The 23799-nt window shown below is 68.9% G+C and overlaps 1 protein-coding gene across 15 annotated transcripts in view; it reads left to right on the top strand.

The window, feature by feature from the left end:
• Positions 1 to 23799, top strand: part of ARAP1 (ArfGAP with RhoGAP domain, ankyrin repeat and PH domain 1) — a 45263-nt gene that overhangs the window by 10244 nt on the left and 11220 nt on the right. For 5 of the 15 annotated variants that reach the window (XM_080607034.1, XM_080607032.1, XM_080607036.1 and 2 more), the window contains exons 2-16: positions 4161 to 4857; positions 13049 to 13203; positions 13943 to 14013; positions 14758 to 14861; positions 15286 to 15450; positions 17310 to 17379; positions 17688 to 17808; positions 17946 to 18151; positions 18519 to 18625; positions 18710 to 18909; positions 19143 to 19228; positions 20677 to 20859; positions 21909 to 22083; positions 23056 to 23190; positions 23508 to 23643. In XM_080607034.1, the coding sequence (XP_080463160.1) occupies positions 4226 to 4857; positions 13049 to 13203; positions 13943 to 14013; positions 14758 to 14861; positions 15286 to 15450; positions 17310 to 17379; positions 17688 to 17808; positions 17946 to 18151; positions 18519 to 18625; positions 18710 to 18909; positions 19143 to 19228; positions 20677 to 20859; positions 21909 to 22083; positions 23056 to 23190; positions 23508 to 23643 (2546 nt within the window). In that variant the 5' untranslated portion in view covers positions 4161 to 4225. Of the gene's footprint in view, positions 1 to 214; positions 1465 to 2097; positions 2143 to 2550; positions 2680 to 4160; positions 4858 to 7729; positions 8035 to 11303; positions 12875 to 13048; positions 13204 to 13942; positions 14014 to 14757; positions 14889 to 15285; positions 15451 to 17309; positions 17380 to 17687; positions 17809 to 17945; positions 18152 to 18518; positions 18626 to 18709; positions 18910 to 19142; positions 19229 to 20676; positions 20860 to 21908; positions 22084 to 23055; positions 23191 to 23507; positions 23644 to 23799 lie in introns of those variants that run through there. The other 10 variants (XM_080607031.1, XM_080607023.1, XM_080607030.1 and 7 more) reach the window with 10 other exon arrangements.

The following is a 23799-nucleotide window of genomic DNA, read 5'->3' as shown; positions in this document are numbered from 1 at the left end:
GTCCTCCTGGCTCGGAGGCTGTGCCCGCAGCCCCAGGCACGAGGCTCCCGCAGCCGCTAAGTCCCTTACAAAATAATCGCGGGAGGAATGCGGCCGGGAAGCACAGGGGGGATTTGGATCTGGGTGCTGGGAGTGGGGGGGGGGGGCACCCTCCTTGCCCAGCCCTGGAGGCCGGAGCTGCTCCGTGCATCTTCTGGGGCCGTGCCACCAGAAACCGTGTCCCCAAAAAGGGGACGGGGGGGTGCGGGGAGCGAGCTGGGAGCTGGGCGCCGCTCCTCAGGTTGCAGCAGCCCGGGTTGTTTCCAGCGGCTCTCCTCTTTCTGGAATTTCCTCGTCTCCTTTCGGGTGGAGGTTAAATGATTAATGGCCCAAGGAGGAGAGCCGGCGAGGGGCTGATGAATGATTTACGCGGCTGACACGTGCCGAGGCGAAGTGCTAAAGAGCGAAGGCGACTCCAGCCCAAGGGGCAGGGCCCGCAGGTCCCTCGGGGAGCTGATGGGGTGGTGCCGTGGTGCCACCTCGGTACGACAGCCCCGCTGCAGTGCCCTCCGTCCTGAAGGGCTGCCCCCAGCACCGCCTCGCCCCCAGCTCCAGGTGCTCCCAGCCCTGTGCCCGTCGCTCCTGGTGGCTCCTTCTCGTCCCTGCGTGGGGTGACATTATCCATGTTGGGACTGCGCACTGCAAAACGCACCGGGGGAGCTTCTCCAAACCCCTCGTGCTCCCCCGAGGCAGCAAGCTGCGTGGCATCGCTGCGCTGGGCAGGCTCAGAGTGGTGCGGCACAGCCCTGCAGCCCCGCTGGAGCCAGGATCCGTCCCTGCACCCCCCCGGGCATTGCTGGGGACAGGGCTCGGGATGGGGAAGGGGGTGTGCGGGGTCCAGACGTGTCCAGCGGGGTCCAGCCCTGGGCCAGCAGCAAACCGAACGGCAAGGGAGGGGTGGTCCTGAGCGGGTCTGCCCCCAGGGCTTCTCCGTGCCAGGAGTGCTGCTTGTGCGCTCCCCAAATCCCCCCTTTTTGCGGTATTACCCCCCCCCCAGGTGCTCTAGCAGGGCGCTGCTGATGGGCTGGGTCAGGGGTCTCACCCTGAGCCAGGGGAGCCACCAGGGCTTTGCTTTTCTCTCCAAATGCTCCTGGAACCCAGGGTCCTCCCCGTGCCCCCCGCTGTGCCGCGGGGCTCAGAGCTTTGTGCTCGGGGCTGCGCTTTCGTGGCCCCAAGGAGCCCGGCGAGGACCAGAAAATGGGTTTTCAGGGCTTTTTTTTTTTTTTTTTTTCTGCAAAAGGTGGCAGAGAGGGGACGGGACGGCGGCAGTGCTGCAGCGCTGTGTTTCCTTCTGCTTTTCCTCTGCAGGGCCCGGACTGGGGCAGGGAGCAGCCGGGGGACGAGCCCGCGTGCGCAGAGGCAGCGCCGGACGTCCTGTGACAGCAGTGTCACCGCGCGGCGTCACTCGCCTATTTTTAAAGCCAGGTGGCTTTTTTTTTTTTTTTTTCTTTTTTTTTTTAGCGCCGGGGGCGTGAGAGGGAAAGTGCCCGGCTGTGCACGCATCCCTGCGCAGCTCCCCGCGGGGCTGACGGGGTTTGTGCTTCTGGGGGGGGTTTATTGCTGGTCGTGCACCCTAAAAATATCTGGGGGGTTGTGGGGGGTCTGCCCCGGGCCCACTGCTCGCTCCGCACCCCGTAAATGTGCCTCTCTGTGCGCACTGTGCACAGCACCACGTCGGGGAGGAGCAGCAGCAGCTGAGCTGCCAGAACCACGGGGGTCGGAGGAGCATGAGTCAGAAAAAAAATGTGACTCCGAGGGCCAGATTTCGCGACCAGCGTATTTATAGCAGCAGGAAATCCTCTGGCTCTTGTTGAGCAGGGCAGAAGGAGCTCCTAGCGAGCCCGAAATAAAATGTGTGTGGGGTCAGGGCGGCGGGGGAATCGGGGACGCCGGCGCTGCTCCGCTGGTGGCGCTTGGGGACGTGTGGCCCCGTGCCTGGCGTGCTGTGGCCGCGTCTGGTGTGCCGAGGGGGGGTGGCAGGGGCAGGATTTCCCGTCACCGCTGCTCCTGCAGATAAGGGGGGCTCTGCACGGCGGTGCTCAGCACTCTGCTTTGCTCTCCTCCTCGGGAAGGAGCCCCCTGCACCGGCGCCGGCTCTGAAAGGTGCTGTGGGTGCTGCTGGTGGGGTGCCGGGGGGCTGCGGGCGCAGGGTGCAGGATGGTGCTGGGGGTCCCAGCCCTGGTGCTGCTGCAGGAGGCTGAACGGGGGCAGCAGCAGCTTCCCGGCAGCCCCAGGCCCCGCAGCTCCTGTCGGAGGTGTTTGAGCTGCGCAAACCCCTCGGCCAGGGGCATCCCCTCGCCTGCCCGGCCCCCATCATCCTGTGGTGCCGCAGGCTGAGCACCACGTCCCGCTGCCCCGCTGCCCCGCACGCTTTGGGTCTCCTCGGGGGCAGCGGGGGGCGAGCTCAGCGCGTGTTCCCCCGGCACAGCCGCGCGTCCCGGGCTTGCAGATCCGGGTCACCCAGGAAAAGAGGAGCTCTCGCTTGGCTGGCACGCAGCCGGGGCCGAGCTGTGCGCCGAGCGGCACGGCCGCGGGGCCGTCGCGCTCCCAGCCCGCTGCGTGGCCGGGATCAGAGTTCATGGGTGCGGGAGCTCAGCCTCCCGCCCGGAGCCACCAGGAACTGGGGTGCTGAGGCTGAGGGTGAGCCCTGCTTCTCCTCCCCGCCCGTGCCCTGCGCAGTGCTGCGGGGTGCTGAGCCCCCAGGGCTTTGGCTTCCCGTGCCCGAGCGTCGCCCCGTGGGCTCGGTGACACCCGCTGGTGCTGGCTCCTCTGCCGCTGGGGACAACTTCGGGCTCTGCAGGTGGGAGAGGGGCTGAGGGCTGGAGCGGGGCAGGAGAAGGACTTGGGACTGCGGTGCCGGGGGGGGGCTGAGTCCCTGAGGAACCATCGGCTGGCCCAGATATAGGGGCAAGCTCGTGTCAGGTCCTGGGCACCGGCCACGGCCCTGCTTCGTGCTGCTGGGTGGCTGGAGAGGCTCAGCCCAGCAGCCTGCAGCGCCCCCGGCATGGGGAAGCAGAGGGGTGGCATGGGGATGGCATGGGGAGGGCACAGGGGTGGCACAGGGCAGCAGGGAGGTGACATGGGGGTGACACGGGGCTGGCCCCCTGCCGCCACCCAGAGCTGCGAGCAGCCAGGCAGGGAGCTGAGTGCTTGCAGTCAGAAGCCGGGAGCTGGCCCCGCTCCTAAAATCACGAGCTTGCTCCCCACGCCGGCAGATTTACAACCCGCAGCCAAGCACACGAGCCCCTGGGCTGTGAGATAAAGCGCCGGGGGCTCTGCGGGCACGGTGACAAGCTGGGGACGGCCACGGCCACCAGCGCCCTGCCAGGGCAGCGGGGACCTCGGCTCCTCTCGGCACCACGTTTCCCTGGGAAGGTTTTGCCCGGTGTTTCGGGAGGAGACGCGACCTCCTGGTCCCATCCGTCTGTCCGCGTCCCCCTGTCCTGGCTTGTGCACCGGCTGGCTCTGTGCCGGGGGCCGTGGCCACACCATCGCCCAGCATTTTGGGGCTCCTCAGCGGGCTGCCTGCCCGCCTTGCAGCGGCTCAGGCGCTATTTATACATCACCCCCGCACCCTATCGATTAGCCCATCACTGGCTGCGTGTCCTCTGTCCTGCGGCAGGGACGCAGAGGAGCGAGAGGATGGCAAGAGCAGGCGGGGGGGGCAGCCAGCAGCTCCCCCAGCCAGAGCCTGCTGTGTCCCCCCCTGGCCATGCCACCCTTGGCACTGTCACCACCGTGTCCGGATGGCTTCTGCAGGCTCCTTCTGCTGGGACCCAGCCATGAGGACCCCACGGGCAGCGCGGGTCCAGCACGGGCCGTGCCACCAGCACCCCCAGCACCCGCTGCCGCGCCGTGCCCAGCTCTCCGCGGCGAGCCCCCGTGGCGACTCTAATTAAAGCCCCGGGGGGTGGCCCTAATTAGCGCTGGGGCACCTACATTGAGGATCCTGGGCTGGCACCGTGCCATTCCCAGCTCACCCGCAGCCCCATTTGCTCTCCAAATTGGTGGGGATGAGGGCGGTGCTGGGGCGGGGGTGAAGGGACCCCCCCCCCCCCCGAAACTCAGCCTGCTCGACGCGGGGAACCTGCGCTCACCCCGTCCCTTTCCCTCCCCCCCAGGTCCCGACGCCGTGCTGAGCCCCGCCGGGCGGAGGAGATGCGCTGAGCGCCGCGGGACCCCCGCCATGGAGGAGGAGGAGGGGGGGTGGCTCCCGGTGGCCGCCTGGCTGGCGGCCCTGCACCTGGAGCAGTACGCCGACGCCTTCGAGCGCAGCGAGCTGCGCACCGTCTGGGACTGCCGGGCGCTGACGGACGAGGGGCTCACCCGCCTCGGCGTGCTGCTGCCCGGCCACCGCAAGCGCATCCTGCTGGGCGTCCAAAAAGCCTTCGCCGAGGCCGCCCTGCCCGAGCCCCCCCCGAGGAAGCCGGTGCCCATGAAGCGCCACATCTTCCGCCAGGGTGCTGGCACCGCCGCCCCGACGGAGCCCCCCCGCTGCCCGCCGCTGCTGGAGCCCGAGGGGGCCGCGAGCGTCGCCCTGCTGCCGCCCCCCATCCCGCCCAGGGTGGGCTGCCGGCCCCCCGTTAAGTTCTCGCCGGCTGCCAGCAGCCCCGAGCCGCCCCCTCCCTGCAGCCCGGCCCCGGAGCTGCCCCCTCTGCCAGCCCCCAAAGCCGAGAGCCGGGCGAGACCCCCGCTGCCGCCTCTGCCGGCCAAGCGTCACCAGGTGGAAGGCAAATGCCAGTCCCTCAAGGCCCCCCCGGCGCCCAGCCGCCCGCCCGCGCTGCCCCCCAGGGCCGGGTCCCAGCACGAGGCCAGCAGGTACGGGGCTGGGAGCGGGGAGCGGCGGGTGTCGGGGGGGGAGGCTGGGCCTGGGGGGCCCCGAGCTGTGGGGTCTCCATGAGGGGAGGGTCCAGCGCATCCCCTTGGGGGGCCCCCTACACCCCCGTATCCCCCTGGAGGTCCCACAACTCCAGTATGCCCCCCTGGGGGTCCCAGTATCCCCAGTGCACCCCCCTGGGGGTCCCCATGCCCCCAGCGCGACCCTCTGGGGGTCCTCCCACCCTCACCCCCTGGGGGTCCCACAACTCCAGTATGTCCCCCTGGGGTCCCCATACCCCCAACACACCCCCTTGGGGGTCCCTACACCCCCGTATCCCCCTAGGGGTCCTACAACTCCAGTACATCCCCCTGGGGGTCCCTATACCCCTGGGGGTCCCACAAATTCCATACTTTCCCCTGGGGATCCCCACACCCCCAGCACACCTCCTTGGGGGTCCCTACACCCCCTGCATCCCCCTGGGCATCCCACAACTCCAGTACATCCCCTTGGGATCCCCATACCTGCAGCACACCTCCTTGGGGGTCCCTACACCCCCACATCTCCCTGCGGGGTGTCACAACTCCAGTATGTCCCCCTGGGGGTCCCAGTACGCCCAGAACAACCCCCTGGGGGTCCCCATGCCCCCAGCACAACCCTCTGGGTTTCCTCCCACCCTCACCCCCCTGGGGGTCCCACAATTCCCATATATTCCCCTGGGGGTCTCCTGCTCCCAGCACACCCCCTTGGGGGTCCCTACACCCCCGTATCCCCCTAGGGGTCCCACAACTCCAGTATGTCCCCCTGGGGGTCCCCATACCCCCAGCACCCCCCCTTGGGGGTCCCCACAACCCAATGCCCTTTTGGGGGTCCCACAACTTCAGTACATCCCTCTGGGGGGGTCCCCATACCCCCAGCACCCCCCCCCGGGTTCCTACACCCCCAGCACACCCCCTTGGGGGTCCCCCCACCCTCCCACCCCCATCTCACCCCCCCGGTCTCCCCGCACCCCCGTGGCCGCTCTTGTCCCGGACACTGGTGCCCCCTAGTGTCACTGTCCCCACCGGGGGGGGGGACACCTGCCGGGACACCCCCAGCTCCGTCCCAGTCCCCGGGGGGGTGCCGAGGGGGCCAAAACCTCGCCGTGCGCCCCGGGCTCCGCGGCTCTCCCCTTGATGCTGCTTTTGGGGCTGAAAGTTGTATTTTGCTGTTTTGTCTTTTTTTTTTTTTTTTTGGTTTTCTGCCCCGGCAGCCCCTTTGGCTGGGCAGTTTGGGGCCGAAAGTGCCCCGTCTGGGATTTTCCTGTCCCTCGGTGCCAGCGGTGCCCCCCCCCGGCACACGCAGGCGGGCGGCGGGGACGTGGTGCTGAGCACGGGGTGGCGCGGGGTCACCCCGGGCACCCCGCCCCTGCTGTCACCCCGTCCCCTCGGCCACCTTGTCCTGGCCGTGCGTTTGCTCTCCCCCAGCTCTCGGGGTGCGGGAGGCCCCCCCCCCCCCCGCGGCCCCCCCCCCGGCACGGACCCCGTGCCCCGGTGCGGGCGCTGAGCGCCGAGGAGCTCATCCTGCCCTGCAGACCGCAGGCAGCTGCCGGCCGCGCAGCCCCCGTCACATGAGAGCGGCTGCGGTGTGGTGACAGCAGCCTGCACAGCCATCGGGGGGGGATGCGGGGTGTGAGGACGTCCCCCCCCACCCTCCATCCCCCCCTCGGTGCCTCCCCCCCCCCCCCCCAGCTGCAGCACCTCCCCGCTGCCGTCGGGCGCGAGCCAAAGCAGCCCCGGTGCAGCTGCAGAGCTGAGGCTGAGCGGGTTTTGCTGCAGCGGGCTGGAAATGTGTGTGCTGCCCCCTCACCCCCCCTCCCGGGCATGATTCTCCCCCCCCCCGGGCACGACCAGAGCTTGTGCACCCCAAAATCCTGCAGGGCAGCACGTGGGTACGGGGCTGGGTGCTGAGCACAGCGCTTGCAGGGGGGGCGATGTCAGCCAAGATGCTGACCAAGACGGGGGGCTGCCCCGTCCCCCTGCTGTCCCCTGCTGGGGGAGGCCATGTGTGCCCCCCCCCCCAGCAGCCCAATGTGCTCCTGCAGCTGGTGAGCCCCCCCCGGCAGGCAAAGCCCCCCTGGGTGGCCCCATTTCTCCAGCCTCAGGTGGCAGCACCCGTCCTGTCCCTGTCCTCAGGAGGGTTGCATGGGGGGGGGCCCTGCAGAAATAATGCCAGGGAGGGGGCTGGGGGGGGTCCCCGCGTGCTCAGAACTGAACCGGGGCTTGCTGTGGTTTTGGGGGCTGTGGAGGTGGCAAGGCTGGGGGTGCTCCTGTGGCCCCCTGTCCCCACTCCCCATCCCGTGTCCCCATCTCGTGTCCCCATCCCTGTTCCCCCTTCCCCATCCTCTTTCCCAGTGCCATGTTTCCATCCCGTGTCCCCAACCCCACTCCCCATCCCTGTATCCTGTTCTCCATCCTCTCTCCCCATCCCAAGTCCCGATCCTGTGTCCCCATCCCATGTCCCCACCGTGTCCCCATCCCTGTTCCCCATCCATGTTCCCCGTTCCCCATCCTCTCTCCCTGTCCTGTGTCCCCATCCCATGTCCCCAACCCTACTCCACATCCCTGTTCCCCGTTCCCCATCCTCTCTCCTCATCCCATGTCCCTATCCTGTGTCCCCATCCCTGTTCCCTGTTCCCCATCCTCTCTCCCCATCCCGTGTCCCCATCCTGTGTCCCCATCCCATGTCCCTACCGTGTCCCCATCCCTGTTCCCCATCCCTGTTCCCCGTTCCCCATCCTCTCTCCCTGTCCTGTGTCCCCATTACATGTCCCCAACCCCACTCCACATCCCTGTTCCCCATGTCCCCATCCCATGTCCCCATCCTGTGTCCCCATCCTCTCTCCCCATCCTGTGTCCCCATCCCATGTCCCCATCCCGTGTCCCCACCCCGCTCCCCGTCCCCGCAGCCCCCCCAGACCCATTCTCCCCGCCGGGAGGAAGCGAGGCCCTCGGGGCTGCGGGTTTGGGGCCGGCCGTGGCCGCCTCGGGTCGCTCAGGAAGTTTTTGTGCGCGGCGAGCGCCGAGCAGGAAGTGCTCGGGGGGCGGCCGAGCGGGCGCCCAGCTCCGCTCCCCGGCATCGCCTCGCCCCGCCGCGCCGGATTTGGCCCTGTTGGGACCCCCCCCCAGCCGCCGGCCCAGGTAGGGGCAGTGCCACCGCCGCATGCGGCGAAGCGCAGCCTTCGTGGCGAGTGTGGCGGAGGGCGGCGGATTTTGCACGGGGAACGCGTTTCCTCTTCTCCAAAAGTGGGAATTTCACCTCCTTTTGCGCCGTTCTTGCGTTTTCCTGAGCCCCCCCCGGTTCCCCTCCGGCCCTGGGGACTGGGGTGAAGGGGGGCGGAGGAGGGAGGGTGCTGTGCGCCGGGTGCTGCGGTGGCACCGGGGCTCGGGGCTGGCCACGGCACAGTCGTGGCACGGCGCCTTCGTGCACCCCGGCAGGCGGAGAGGAGCCGTTTGCAGGGCAGAACCCCGGTGCCAGGCAGGGGACGCCGTCATGTCGTGACCCTTTTTGTGCATCGTGACCCTTTCCGTACGTCACCACTGAGGTGGTCGGAGCCTGAGTGCGTGCTGACACCCCCCGGGGCCATGAGGCAGCGTCGCCTCCTGCTTTTTGTTTTGCTTTCCTTGCGTGGACATTTCCTTCCTCTGCGCCCCGGGAGGTGGGGACACGTCCCCGCGGTGCCACGCTCCCCTCTCCGCCCGTCCCTTCCCCTCTGGGGCCACCCGGGTGGCACCAGGAGATGCTCAGGTTGCTGGAGGCGCTGGGGAACTCCTCGCTGCAGGGTTTTGGAGGCGTTGGGTGTTGGTGAGGCTCCGGAAGCCTCAGGAGCGAGTCGTGGGTGGGCGTTAAGGGTCACTGCCACGCTGGGGACCCCGAGCCGTGGGAGCGGGTCCTGCGTGGGGACTGCTGCGCCTGGGCTGGCTCCCACTCACTGGGCCCAGCTGGTGGTGGTGTGTCCGGTGCTGGAGAGGACGGGGACAGGGATGGGGACATGGACAGGGACGTGTCCTCACCGTGGCCTGGAGCCTGAGTGTGCTGGCGGCTCCAGGAAGGGTGGCAGGAGCTGTTTTGTGCCAGCATGGGCATCGGGACGGCTCCTGGCCATCGCTGTTCCCCGGGACACCGATGCCCGTGCAGTGTGCGTGTCTTCACGTGTGTAAATTATCTGTGCGGACTTCACGGGTGCGTGGTTACTGCAGTGACTGTGTGCACAGGGTGTCTGTGCAGGGGGCGTGTGGAGCGGGCCGGGTCCGCGCTGCTACCCGCGGCTGCAGGGGGTGCGCTTTACGTGCTGGTGCCCGACCGCTGCCGTGGGTGTGCACAGGAGGGCGCTGAGATTTTTTCTCACAGGTGTAACCCGGTGCACGGCTCCCGCGGTGGGCGTACGCGGCAGGCAGTGGCTGTGGTGGGGCTGGGTTCCTACAGCAGAGGTACGCGGTGAGCCGAGGACAGGGAGGTGCCGGGTTCCGGTGGTGTCCGGGTACCCGGGGGCTACGACGTGCTGCTGCTGAGTGCTGCGGGGAGTGGTGTAACGGCACCGACGCTTGGCTGCTCAGGTACACGCCTGGCTCCTGGTGGTACGGACACGCTGCTGCCTGCTTCCTACAGAGGACAGACGCAGTAGGGCATGGATACGGTGATGCGTGGTTCCCGTGGACGATACGCACAGTAGGGTGCGGAAGCACAGGTGCTTGGTACCCATAGAGGATGTGCACAGCAGGGTTTGGCCCCGTGCCGGGTGTCGGTGGGTGCCTGCCCACCCCCCGGGTCCATTTAGCACTGGTGAGGCGATGGCAGCGGGGCTGGGGGAGCTGGAGACAGCCCCAGCTGCAGCTCGTGTGGGTTTTGGGCGTGGGGACCCCGAGGTGACGGCTGAGCGGGGTGGCTGGGGAGCAGGGTGCCGTGGACCTGGAGCTGGCTGGTGGGGAGCCCCACAGCTCGGACCGTTGGGTCCCGGCCCCTTGTGCCCTTCCCTGCCCCACGGCTGGGGCTCTGCGCTCTGCTGTGTGAGCTTGGTGAGCTCAGAGGTCCCGAGGGGTGTGGGGACACTGCCCGGACCCAAAGCGGCGGGGTGATGCTCCTCCGCATCGGGGTGCTGCTTGTCCACATCGGGGCAATGTGTGCACTCGGCCGGGTGATGCTTGTCTGTGCTGGGGGGGGGCTGTTTGCCCACGCCTGGGTGATGCCTCCCCACCTCGGGGTGGGGGTCCCCACCACATCTGGGTGCTGCGTCCAGGCTGCTGCCTCTCGCCGTCAGCCAGCGACACCAGCGCACGGGTCTGTCCCCAGCAGCCACGGCTCTGGGAGGGGACAGCGCCTCCAGAAGGACAGGGGGGTGTCCCCAGGATGGGTCTGGGGGGAGGACCTGCTGCCTCCCCAGGCCCCGCCGGGGCCCTCTCTGCTGCGCTGCCCGGCATTTTGGGGGTGCAGCCGCCCGCCCCGGCTCCCCCTCTTCCGGCAGCGCCGCCGTGGTCCCCGGCACTTCCTCCCGCAGGGCATGGCCGCTGCGGGGCCGTACCCACACCCTCCCCGACCGACCCCCACAGAAACAGCCCTGGGGGGGGTGGGAGGGACACGGGGGGGACTTTTTGCAAAAGTCACCGAGGGGCCAGACCTGGGGGGGGCGGGTTGAGCCTCGGGGTCCCGGCGGGCTCCAGGTCTGCCGAGAGCGAGCGTCGCGCTGCAGTTTCCTCCGTGCTGCTGCTGCCCTCCAGCCAGCTCCGTCCCCCCCCCGCTGTGTCCCCCCTGAGGCCTGCCAGTTCCCCAGGTCACCCCCAGCCCTGCCAGGTCCCCAGGTCACCCCCAACCCTCCTGGGTGTCACTGTCACCCCCAGACCCGCTGGGTGCCACTGTCACCCCAGCCCTCCTGGGTGCCACCGTCACCCTCGGCACGCCTGCTTCCTGCTGGGGGGGCTTGAGAGGAGCGAACAGAGGGGCTGTGCTGGGGGGCACCCATGGGGAAAGTCACCTCCTCGTCCCCAGGGGATGGAGGAGGGCAGGGAGCGATGGCTGAGGAGGGGGCAGCACTCTGGGCTGTGCCCCCTGCCTGTGCTGGCACGGGGCGGCACACACGGAGCTGGGGGTCCCGCTCCGCTCCCCGTGCGGGGCCGCAAGAGCTGCTGAAGTTTTCGGGGTTGAGGAGCCCTGGGGTGTTTGCAGCTCTGGTGCTTTTGCAGCTTCGCCTCTCGGTGTTTTGGGGAACTGAAACGTTATCAGTGCCCTGAGGACACTGTGGCTTCCCGCTGCTGGCCTCATCCCGTGAGCCCCAGGGGGACGGGCACGCAGGACCGGGTGACAACAGGAACGGCGTCCTCCTGAGCCCTCCTGAGATGTCCCTGGTGAGGAGGCAATGGTTGTCCTTGCCTGTCTTGCTGTGAAACAACAGGAAATGGGACAGCCTGGGGGCCTCAGGGAGGCTTGGGGACCTTGGGGCAGTTTGGGGACCTTGGGGCAGCTTGGGGACCTTGGGCAGCTTGGGGACCTCGGGGCCATCAGCTCGCTGCTGGCATCGGGGCTCATGACGCAGCCCACTGGGGGCCTGGAGGCCACGCAGGTGGCCCCCTCTTGCTGGGGGCCCTGTGACAAACCCACTGTCACCTCCCTGCCCCTGGGTCCCTGCGCCCCTCGGTGCCGGCCCCCGGCTGGTGGTGCCGGTGGCACTGGGAGCTGCGGGAGGGCTGGCCCCCGCTCCCCTAATGTATGGATGGTTGTGGCTGGTTCCCATGGCAATGGCTGCTGAGAAATGAGGTCAGCCTGACCCGCAGCGAGGCAGCCGAGGGAGAAGTTTGCTCTCCGAGGCTCCGGGAGAGCTCCCGAGCACCCTCGGTGGAGACAGAAGCCAAAGCATCTGCGGGCAGCCTGGGGACCCGGCGTGGCCGTCCCCAGGGCGCACTGGGTGCTGGGAGCAGCCCAGGTGGTGCTGAGCTTTCTCCGTGTAACTGCTGGGACTTGGTGCTCGAGGGGCCGGATCCTGCCCAGACGCCCCAGCTCGGGGCTGCAGTGCAGGCGGGAGGTGCAGGGCTCGTGGATGGGGACGGTGGCCCCAGTGCAGGGCCGGGAACATCTCCAGCGGCACCCGCGGCTCGGCAGCGCCCACCTTGGGCACCCAGCCGTCTCCAGCACGGGCTGTCAGCTCCCCCAAAAAACTCTTTGGTGAGCGATTTGGAGTGGGGCTGGAAGCTAAAACTGCCCAAATGCCCGCGGTCTGCGAGGCTGTGGCCATGGCTATGCCCTGGAGTAGGCGGAGTAGGAGTAGGGCTGCGGAGGGTTGGCATCGCCGCCGCCAGAGCCCGCTGGGTCTGGAGCCGAGTTTTCCACCTCGCTGGCTCTGACGCATGGGGCTTGGGCTGCGATTCCCTGTGGGACAGCAGCCCAACGGGACCCCCGTTGGGCTGCACGCTGTGTTGGGCGTGTGGCTCTTGCACAAAATCCCGTTCCTGGTCCCCCCGAGCGCACCCCCTGTGCCACTGGCGGAGCTCAGCGCCCCGTGGGGCTGCGGGGCCGTGCCGAGCCTCCTCCCCGCTCGGCCCCCTCCGTCACATCGGGGCCGCTCAATCAGGTCCCTCTTATTTTTGTACCCAGCGGGAACTTCCTCCAGTTTCCTGCCCCCAGAAGCACTACGGTGCGGAGGGCTTTATTTATTGCCGCCCGCCTGCAGTAGTTCGGGAGGCAGGAAGCGAGCGGAGAACAGCGGTGACGGGCAAGGGGCGGCCAGAATCGGCTCGGCGGGGGGCTCAGGGGGCTCCAGGCAGAGAGCTGGGTGCTGTGAGCCTGGGACCCGCGTCCCCTGGGTCCCCTGGGACCCAGCCCCCCGCCAGCCCAGGGGACAAAAACACCTGATACGGGACCGGGTTTCAAGGCTGGAGGCGGCCCCTGGTGTCCCTGAGGGCCCGATAAGAAACCTGAGCTGAGAGGGAGGTTTGAGGCTGGCTGCCAGAAAATACTTCCAGGCCAGAAAAGCGCCGCCATAACCCGCGCGGGGTGAGGCCTTTGCCACGGGAGGGTTTTGGGGATCGGGGATGGGGTTGGTGTGTGCGACCCGTGCTGTAACAGGGGCTCTGTTCTGGGGTCCCCCCCCGGGGGAAAGAGGGTGCGGGAGGGTCCGTGGGATGCCCGCGGTGCTGTCCTGCAGCGCCTGCTCCTGTCTCTCCGCAGCGTTCCTGCCAAGGAGGAGATCCCCGTCCCCATCCCCGACAGGGAACCTTGTGTCCCTCCATCCCCACCGGCCCTGCTGCCCCGTGCCAAGCCGCAGCCGGCCCCGCAGCCACAGACGCCCTCCAAGCCCTCCTGTCCCTTCGTGCCCGAGTTCGGTGAGTACGAGCGGGGCCAGTGCTGTCCCTTCCTCGGTCCCAAATCCTCCTCTGGGCCACCTGGCGTGGTGTGGGTCCCTCTGTCCCTCTGTCCTGCCCAGCCTGCCCAGCTCCCTCCCTGCTCCATCCCCTTCCCAGGCTCTGGGCTGGGGATTTTTGTGGGGTACAACATCTGGGCTGGGGTTTGGATGCGCCCTCTCCCAGGAGGGGAGCGAAAGCTTCGCACGGGCTCAGGAGTCACCTGCATGGATACACGAAGAAGAGGAAAAGGCAGGCGGGAGCAGGATGCGGCCACCATTTGTGCCCCCAGCAGCTCTCCCCCTGCCCCGCGGTGCCACCCGCTGCGGCCCAGCTCCCACCTCGAGCGGCAGGAGGCTCGGGGGGGCCGCACGCTGCTCCCCTCCCTCAACCAGCTGAGCAAAGGAGCAGGGGAACAGAAACGGGCTGCGGGGAGAGCCCTGGGCCCCCCCGTGGCAGCTCCCGGCCGGGGCAAAGCCGCCCCCCGAGCGGTGCCGAGGGGTCGCGATGGTGCCGGGAGCTGCCCGCGGCTGGACTTTGCCCTTCCCCGGTGCTACCCAAGCCCTTGATAACGCCACCATTGTCACCTTGGAGGTTGTTTGCCAAGGGCAGAGCGCGGGGGAAGCCCACGGTGCTGGTGTGCTGGGGGCACGGCCGGGGCACGCTCCCCTCGCTCCCGTGAGACCCAGCAGTGCCCAGCACCTTCTCCTTGCCCTTGCAGATGACTCTGACTACGAGGACTCCGCCTGGGAGGAGGAATTAGCCAGCCCCGCGGGGCAGATGGCCGACAAGGTTGGTGTGGGTGCTGGAAGGGGACGGGGCGGTGAGCAGGAGAATGCAGGGCCCCCGACGGTGATGCTGGTCCTGGGTTGCTTGGTGGGCACGGCTTGGGGCTGGGGCGGAGGAGCAGGGTGCTCTGCGAGCCCACGGAGCTGCTGCTTCCCCGGCAGCACCAAAGCGCAGCCTCCCCGCAGGCTGGCGTGCACAGAGTGCGTGCTAGTGGACAGCTGCAGCATCACAGCCTACGTTTATTGCCTGGATTTGGGATTTTTATCCGCCGTGCGCTCCTTCCTGAGGCCGAACTCGTGTGGCTCTGGGCCGATTTTGGGGGCTGCGGCACCCTGAGCACCTGGAGCCCTCACCCTCCTTTTCCTGGCAATGGGCTGGCTTTGGAGCGATGTGCATTGCCTTCCTCTGGCCCCAGCCCTGCCACCCGCTGCCCCTGGGGCCGGGGGGTTATCCAGAACCGTCCAGAACCGCCACGCCACCTCGCAGAGCCATGGGCACCGCTGGAAGCCGCAGACGTGGGCGATGCAGGCGGTGCCGCTGCAATTCGTGCCCTCTTTCCCTGCCTCTCCCTGGGCATCCCTAACTGGTGGTGGTGCTGCGAGCTGCGTGGGGCCGGGATGCTCAGCACCCTGCTCGGTGCCGGGGGTGGCTGGAGGGGCTCGGCCCCACAGGAGCCCTCCCCAAGCCCCCTGGTGCGGAGCAGGGAGGGCGCAGGGCTGCCAATGTCATCCATGCCCATCCCCGCAGGAGGATGCCGAGCCTGTGACAGGTCGGCCGCGGTCCCTGCGCTTCAACAGCCTCTTCAGCGAGGACGAGCTCATCGAGGACTACTACGATGCTCCCCCGGCCAAGTAGGGGCTCCTCCTGCCGCTCCTCGTGTGCGTGTTCACGTGTGCCTGCGTGTGGGTGTGCAAGCATGCACGGGCAGGGCACGTTCGTGGCGATGTGCGGGCAGGAGCACGCGCGTGCGAGCACGCGTGTGAGCAGCTGGGGGGGATGCACGCGCAGGGCTGTGCGTGCGCAAAGGGGCTGTAAACATTCGGGGAGGGGGCACTCGCACGTGAGCGTGCGTCCGTGTGCATGTGCTGATGCTGATGCCCGAGATGTGTGCGCGCACAGGCGGGTGCGCACGGGGGTGCGTGCGTGTGCACGCGCCACGCCGGCATCGCTCCGCACCTCGGGGCAGGGCAGGGCGCTGAGCCGTGCGGGGGGGGCCGTGCCCACCCCGTCACCACCTCATAACCCCCCTCTCCCGGCTCGGCTCCCGCTCCCCAGCGCAGGCAGAGGCTGGAGCGACGACGGCCCCAGCCCGCGCCAGCCCCCGGTCGCCCTCTCCGGCGGCAGCCCCGGCACGCTCGGCGACGGCATGGAGCGCTCGGCCGCCGCGCAGCTCTCGCCCACCATCCGAGCGGGGTGGCTGGACAAGAACCCGCCGCAGGGGTGAGTGATGTTGGGGGGGGGCACAGTCCCGCTGCCCTCCCCGTGCTGTCGGTGTCACCCTTTTTCCTGCCCCGGAGGTGCTGTGCCTTTTTCCCCTTGTAAATCCTGCTTGCTGGGGGTGTCGTTGCACTCCGGTGAAAAGGGGTGCCTGCAGCCCCCTCCTGCCTCCTGGTTTAGGTTAAAAGTAGCCCCTTTTAGTGAAAGATCCTTTCTCAGAGAGGGTGCGCTGAGCTGGCTGAGGAGGAGGAGGGAGGGAGCTGGGGGAGGAAGGAGAAGCACGAGGGGAGGGTGGACGAGGGGAACAGGGATGGGGAGCAGGATGGGGACCGCGGCTTTCCGAGCACCGGGCCACGCACGTGGCCCCCCTGCCAACGCCCCCACTGCCGTCCCGGCCTGACGTTGCAGCTCCAGCTTCCCCCCATCCGAGCGCCGTGGGTCGGGCTTGTGGGGAAATGAGCTCTGCTCGCTCCGGGGAAGCCCGGTGGTGGCAGCAGTCCCGGAAAGCTGCTGTCTGGGGAGAAGCGGTGACTGCAGGCTGCCTCGCACCACCGGCACGGCCGTCCTGGCTTCTCCGCGGGGCTCAGAGGATTTTATTTTATTTTATTCACTGAGTTTGCTGCAGGAGGAGGCTTTTCTGGCAGCGCTTTTTGCTGCGTTCACCTGCGGGTTGTTGGGGGATAACACCCGTGGGCGCACAGACCCCGCAGCCTCCATAAAAGTGTTTCTTGTGCCGGCGGCCCCTTACCGCGGGGCTCCGCACCCCTGCTGCCCTGCTCCCGTGGGACCCGCGGGTGGCACGGCAATGCCGGGGAGCTTCTGCGGGAGCCCTGGGTCCCTGCCAGCATCTTAACGCCAGCCAGGAGGAAACCCCGAAGCCTGAATCCCCGAGGAGGAGGAAGCCGGGGACGGTTTTGGGGAAGTGAGAGCCGCACGGAGCTCCCCGGGGAGCCGGGGGGAAGCTGCTCCCTGGGTGGGGAGCCGGAGCCTGGGGAAGGCACTGGAAGGAAAACCAAAAAAAGAAAACCCAACCCCTGAGTGCCTAAAGCCAGCCGGGAGGGCTGAGGGGTTTCTGCGGGACGGGGATGGGGAACGGGAGGGCCCGTGGAAGAGCCCAGAGCCTTTCCTCCTTACGTAAAGGCCGAGCGGCGGGGTCACGTGTGGCGGTGCTGAAATCCTTTCCTGAACAAACAAGCGCTTAAGCAACAGCCCACGAAGCTGGGGGGGCACCAGGGGGGCTCCCAGGGCTTGCCGGAGGCTTTTAGGGGGTGCCAAGGGGGCGAGGGGGTGGCCTGTCCCCCTGCACCGCCATCCAGTGATGCTGATGCGCGCCGAGGGCGCGAGGTGCCCGACTGGACGCCACCAGCCCGGCTCTGGGGTCTCCAGTAGTGACTGCTAATTAGGATCAGCAGCTCACGGGGTGCTTTTAGGGGCAGCCCCCGCTCTCGGCTCCGTGCTTTCATCGGTGCCCGCAGGAAAGCACAAACCCCACCGCTTCCCCCGCTGCCACGAGGGCCGGGGACGCGGCGAGGGTCGATGGCGAGGTGGCCCCGGGCTGTCGGCAACTGGGGCGTGAAGGCACAGGCGGAGAGGCCCCGAGTTCAAGGGCGCGTGGTGGGGATTCGGAGGAGGGCTGGGGGGGCCGAGGGCGCTGCTGCAGCCGGGGGCTCGCCTCTCCTTCCTGCGCCCAAGCCCATGCAGGCAGAGAAGGGGCTGCGGGCGCTGGGGTCCGCGCTGTGTTGGGGTCCCCGTGCCCGACCTGTCCTGGCCCCCTTCGTGCTCCATGCAGGTGCTCCCCAAGCCCCTGGGGTGCAGCTCGGGTTCCCCGTCCCCTCCAACGGGCCCCTGCTGTCCCTCCCCAGGTCCTACATCTACCAGAAGCGCTGGGTGAAGCTCGACGCCGACTACCTCCGCTATTTCGACAGCGAGAAGGTGAGGGGGGAGGAGGGCTGAGGCTGGGGTGAGAAGGAGTCGGGGGGCTGCCCGGCTGTCCCACGCCGAGCCCACCATGGCAGCTGAGGCCGCATCCCTCTGCGCATCCCGGAGGCATGGGGATGCAAAGGGACGATGTCCCCATGGCACCACGGGCTGGGTGCTGGGGTGCTGCCAGCACGGGGTGGGATGTGGGGTGCCCCGAGCCTCCTGGACCCCGACGCTCCCATTTCGGGGCCGTTCCCGACCCGTGTCTCCGAGGCGGCGGCGGTGACGGTGCGTCTCTCCCCCTGTGTCCCCCCCCCCAGGACGCCTACTCCAAGCGCTTCATCCCCGTCTCCTCCATCTCCCGCGTAGCCAGCGTCGGGGACCAGAAATTCGAGGTGGTCACCAACAACCGCAACTTTGTGTTTCGGGCCGAGAGTGACGGTGAGTGCTGGGGACGCCTGCCTGTAGCCAACCCCGACCCCACTGCGGGGCCGTTCCCATCCTCCTGGCAGCCCCTGACCCCAGGGACAAGCCCCCCCCAGCCCGAGCCCTGACCCCTCTCTGCTCCTGCCCCGCAGCCGACCGTAACGAGTGGATCCAGACCCTGCAGCAGGTCGCGGAGGAGCGCAAGAGCAAGGCTCCCGAGAGGACGCCCATGTCCCTAACCGCCCCCGACGCCACGGAGCTCGTGGACAAGAGCGGCTTCCTGGAGCTGCGGGGGTTCAAGCACAAGCTCTTCGTGGCGGTGGCCGGGGACAAAGTTTTCCTCTACAAGAACTCGGAGGTGGGTGCCGGGGTGCAGCAGGGGCTGGGGACCCTGGTGCCCTCTGCAGGGGGACCCCCGCCCTTCGCTTTGGCAGCCGGGGCAGAGTAGCGGTGAGCCGTGGCACCCCGGGGCTGCCACCCCCAAAATGGGGAGGGGAGACCCCACGGGTGGGAGACCCCAGGCTGCAGACCCCATCCCCGTGTCCCCAAGGTTTGGGGACCCCAGGAGCATCGCGCCCGCTTGGGTTGGTGGCATTTCCATCCCAAACCTTGTGTGCCTTGGGGCTGGGGGTGGGACCCTGGCCACTGCCACCAGCACGGGCAGCGTGTCACCCGGGGGGCTGCCCTCCCTCACCTCTCCGCCCCCCCCCCCCCTCGCCCCCCAGGACTATCGGCAGGGCATCGGCATCACCTACATCGAGATGAACGTGGGTAACGTCAAGGAGGTGGACCGCAGGGGCTTCGACCTGACGACGCCCTACAGGATCTTCAGGTGAGCCGAGGGAGGGGATGGGGTGCCGGCAGTGCTGCCCCCTCCCCGGGGCCATCCCTCCCTCACCCCCCTCCCCGCTGGCAGCTTCTCGGCCGACTCAGACCAGGAGAAGGAGGAGTGGGTGGAGGCCATGCGGCACGCCATCGCCGAGGCCCTCTCCAACTCGGAGGTGGCGGAGAGGATCTGGGCGCTGGAGCCCAACCGCTTCTGCGCCGACTGCGGCTCGCCCCAGCCCGACTGGGCGTCCATCAACCTCTGCGTCGTCATCTGCAAGAGATGCGCAGGTACCGGCCCCGCTCAGCACCCCGGGGTGCTGAGCGCGCCCCAGCACTGGTCTCCTCTCCAAATGGCCCCCAGCGGTGGGGAGAGGGGGTTCCCCCAAACCTCCCCTGCTCGGTCCGTGGGCACGCCTGGGTGCTCTGCAGCACAGGAGGCTGGGGGGAGAGGCCGGGGGGGGGCATGGCTCTGTGACCCCCCTACCCCAAGGAGGGTCCCTAACGGCTCCTCTCGCCGGCAGGGGAGCACCGGGGCCTGGGCCCCGGCATCACCAAAGTCCGAAGCCTGAAGATGGACAGGAAGGTGTGGACCGAGGAGCTGATCGAGGTATTGGCGTGGATGGGCTCCAAAATCCGGTCTGGGGGCAGCTGCCCCGTCCCCCCCAGTTGCAGACCCCGCTGACCAGGAGCTGGAGGTTATCCCCATCCCGACCCGAGCCCCCCGGGTGACACCGTGCTGTGACTTGGATAGGGAGGGGACCACCAGCAGCCCCCTGCCCCCATCCCCACGGTTGCACCCGGCATCGCCTGGGGGCACGAGGGGTGCTTCACGCCTGCGCTGGGGACAGAAGGCACCTGTGCACCCACGGGGTGACAGCTGCGGAGCCACCAGAGTGGCCACGGGGCCGGGCAGGAATTTGGCAGTGCCCAGCGCCGAGGGCGGGCGTGGAGCTGGGCTTTGTCACCGCACCAAGCCCTGCCGCCGTTCCCAGCAGCTCGGCGCTGGTGCCGGCAGCACCGGGGGCTCTGTGCTTCGTGGGGCCGCTGGAAGGGACCCTGGGCTGGCCGCACGCCTCGACCCCACCACCGTGCCACCCTGCCGCCCCGTGGCACGGGGTCTGTGCTGCCCTGGCTGGGGCTGGAGCGGAGCAGCCCGATGGGAACGGCCCCGCTGCGGGCGCCCCGGTGCCGCAGCCCCGTCTGGCCGGCCCCAGCCGCCCCGCTCGGGTCCTGCATTCCTGCCCCGGTCCCACCCTGCGGCCCCCGCCTCCGGTCTGCCTGATCCCCAGCCCAAACACTTCCAGCTGCAGCCCCGATCCTCCCCTTTCCTGGAAGGCTGCCGTTAACCCCTCCGGGCTCGCAGAGAGCTCTGCAAGCATCCCCTTGCCTCCCAGCCTGCCCCGTGCCCCCTCCCCTGCACCCCAGCCCCAGCCCTCTCCTGCTCCTCATGGCCCCAAAGGGCACGGGGATGCTCACCGAGCACCCTGCGGGGCTCGCTGGGGCGATGCCATCTCCCAGAAGTGTCCCCAGGGCAAATGTTGCTGCGTAATGGCACAGCAGCAGGCGGGCACGCCTGCCACAAGGCTGCAACGCCTGCCGCAGGGCAGACCTGTGCTGCCCGGCCCCGGGGGGGCGAAGCGGGGCTGTGCACCACGGGGTCGGGGAGCAGGGTGGCGAGGAGCTGTGGAGAGCTCTTTAAATCCACTCCTGGCTCTCGGTGCTGCTTTCCAGATGTGTTTTCTGGGGCAGGAAGGGGAGTGGAAGGATTGCAGCGCCGCGCCTGGAGCCGGGGCTGGGCAGGGTCACGCCGCGGGGCTGCGGCGGGTGGGTGCTCCCCCACCCTGGGCTCAGCCCCTCGCCTCCTGCCCACCCGTGCTCTCCACTCCCCGTGCACGACGCCTCTTCCCCCTCCGTGCATGCTTTGCCTGCACCCAGAGCCGCAGCATCGCTGCTCTGTGGTGGGCTGGGAAGGTCCCTGCAGGCTCCCCCTGCCCCGCAGAGCCCACCCCGTCCCCGCGGCGGCACCACCACGCCGGCCTCCCCTTGCCCCCGCAGCTCTTCCACCACATCGGCAACGCCGTGGCCAACCAGTTCTGGGCCGCCAACGTGCCCCCCAGCGAGGCCATCGGCCCCGGCAGCAGCAGCCAGGACCGGAGGCGCTTCCTCATCGCCAAGTACCGGGAGGGCAAGTACCGCCGCTACCACCCGCTCTTCGGCAACCAGGAGGAGCTCGACAGGGTCAGTGGTCCTGGGGATGGGTGTCGTCACGGGGACCCTGCCTGTGGGGTCCCAAAGAGCGCAGGAGCGAGGTCACCCCCGGCTCTCGGGGTGGGGACGTGGCGTTTGTGGGCAGCGGGACCGGTCCCAGGCTGGGGACACCCCGTTGGGGTGCTGGGGGGGGGCCTTGGTCCCGGTTTGCTCAGCCGAGCAGGCTGCCAGCCTTATGCGTGGGGCTGGGTGGTCTCCATCCTGCATCCCTGCCTGCCTCCCTGCCTCCCTCCCTGCCCCCATCCCTGCCTGAATCTCTGTCTCTATCAACCCAGCCTCTGAGGCTCTCCCCGTGTCCCCCCCAGCCGAAGCCTGGGGTCTCCAGGCGGGATGGGAGCCCTGCAGGGACAGGGTGGCACCTCCACTGCAGGGCGCAACCAGCTGGGATTGCAGCTCTGTCCCCAGCCTGCAGCACTGTGGGCGAAGCTCCCCTCGCTTTGGATCCCTGGGTCCCACCACCACTCATCCCAGTGCCCTGCCCGGCCCTGGCACGATGGGCGCCCAGCTTCCAGCGCCCTCTCCGCAAACCTCTGCCACCCCCTGCCCCCCAAACCGCCCCAAGCAACGGGGTCAGACGCCCCCAGCGAGCAGCCCCCAGGCTTTCAGCATGCCGTGGCGGTGGCACCAGCTCCCGTCCCCTGGGCTGTGCAGCTCCCCTCGGCGCTGCTGTTTGCACAAGAGCCGGGGGCGCGCCGTGCCGGCGGCCGCGGGAATTCGCATGTGGGCTTGTTTGTTTTTCTGCTCCAAGAGCCCGTCCCACCCCGCTGCCGGATGACTTCACCCCGGCTCCTTAAGGGAGGGATTCGCCGCCGCCGAGCCAGCTCCAAAACTTTCTCTCCCTCCTTTGTCCTGCCCCGGCGGCGGCGGCCGGGAGGAACCCGGCCGCGCTCCCCGGCTCCTTCCCGTGCTGTGTCCTCCCTCGCAGGGCTGGCTCCTTGCTGGGTGTCTCGCCCCCCCTGGAGCCGCGGCCCCGAGGGCAGGCTCGGTGCTCACCGGCCGCCCTCCCCGCTCTGCCGCAGGCCCTGTGCGCGGCCGTCACCACCAGCGACCTGGCCGAGACGCAGGCCCTGGTCTTCTGTGGGGCGGCGGTGACGTGCGCCACCGGGGACCCCCAGTGCCCGACCCCCCTGGCGCTGGCCGAGAAGAGCGGGCAGCGGCTGCAGATGGAGTTCCTGCTGCACAACAAGACCTCAGGTAAGGGCTGTCCCCACCGCCAGGTGCCCTCTGCGTGTTCCCAGGTGTCCCCAGGTGTCCTCTCGGTGTCCCCAGGAGTCCCCCGGGTGTCCCCAGGAGTCCCCAGGCGTCCCCTGTCCTGGGGGGAGGCAGGGAAATTTGGGGCTGATCCTGGCTCCGGCACCCGCCCGGCACGGGGCGCTGCTGTGTGCAGAACAAGGCAGCCCTGTGTGACCCAGACGGGCTCCGCTCCCGCCGGGTTCCAGCCCCAAACCGAAATACCAGAGCGGAACCGCAGGAGCCCTGCGATCCGCCCCAAATTCCTGAGCCCGCAGCCGCCTCCGGGCTCAGCTCGCTCCTGCCACCCCGCAGCCTTGCTCTGCTTTCCCGACGGGCGTGCAGCCCCCCTGCCCCTGATTTCTGCCCCTCGCCGGAGTCCCTGCACCTTTGGTTTCGTCTGGCCCTTCTGGGAACGCCCCAGAGGTGCCCAGGAGCTGGTTTGGGGCAGGAGGGGAGAGGCTGCGTCATGTTGGGCACTTTGGGGAGCCCTGCTGGTGCCCGGGGTCCCGGGAGGGAGCGGTGCTGGTGCCTTGGGGACATCCCCACTGTGGGATGGATGGATGGAGATGTGCGGGGAGCGAGCCCCAGACCCCGCGCCAGGGCCGGGCCAGCGCCAGCGTGGGCTGCAGCCGCCTCCTCCCTCCCTCCAGTCCCGTCCAAGCCCTTCCCGCTGAGCTGGAGCTGGCCCAGGAGGGGTCTGGCCCTGCGCTTTTGGAACTGTCAGCACAAAAAGAGGGCTGGGAGAGCAGCTGCGGCGAGGCCCCTCCGCGTGAACCGGAGAAACCCGAGCCCCTGAGCTCATCCCGCGGTGCCGGGTGGCTCTGCGGCTGCGTGCGGGCTCTGGCAGGGGAAACCCCCAGCCTCGGGACATTTCATGTCCCCATCGCCCCCTCCGAGCCGAGCCCCGTGCCAGGCTGTCACCCCCCTCCGCAGAAACGCCGCGCCTGGAGGTGGGGGGCAGCGAGGAGAAGCACTACTCGGTGCTGCTGCCCTGCGTCACGCACAACGGCTTCCTCTACAAGACCCCCTCCATGGCCAAGCCCGTCAGCGAGAGGAAGGGCCAGGAAGGTACGTGGGGGACCACGGGGTGGGGAAAAAGGGGTGCAGGGGGTTGGAGAGCCCCAGCAGGGATGCGGGGGAGCTGGTGGGGGGGGATGCAGCATTCCCGGCTCCCCAGGGCACTGGTGAGACAGCTGGGGCTGCGGTGCGAGCCAGCCAGCCTGGTTTTGGAGAGGTTTTGGGAGCGAGGGGCTGTGCCCTGAGCTGTTGGGCTGGTGGGTGGTCTTGGGTGGCCTCGGGTGGCTTTGGGTGGCCCCGGGTGGCCGGAGCATGCGAGGCTGCTGAGCACCCCCCCCCCCCCCCCCCCCCCCCCCCGTGCCGCGCAGAGTTCAGCCGGCGGTGGTGCACGCTGCAGGACGGCGTCCTCAGCTACTACGAGAACGACCGCAACGCCGTGCCCAACGGTGAGATCAAGGCGGGGGACATCGTGTGCCTGGTGAACAACCCGCCCCACACCCACGGGTAAGGCTGGCCCCAAACGCCCCCCCATGTCCCCTCCGTGGGGCTGTTGCCCCCAGCCCCACCGCCGGCCCCGATGGCGCTGAGCTGCCCGTCTTTGCAAGGAGCCTGTTTAACATTTTATTCTTTGCAACATTTTTGCTAATGTCTTGGGTCTCT

This window comes from Anser brachyrhynchus, assembly GCF_964034855.1.
Source record: "Anser brachyrhynchus genome assembly, chromosome: 1".
NCBI classification, from domain to species: domain Eukaryota; kingdom Metazoa; phylum Chordata; class Aves; order Anseriformes; family Anatidae; genus Anser; species Anser brachyrhynchus.
The sequence above is the reverse complement of the archived record's forward strand: the minus strand, read 5'-3'. Positions and strand labels throughout refer to the sequence as shown.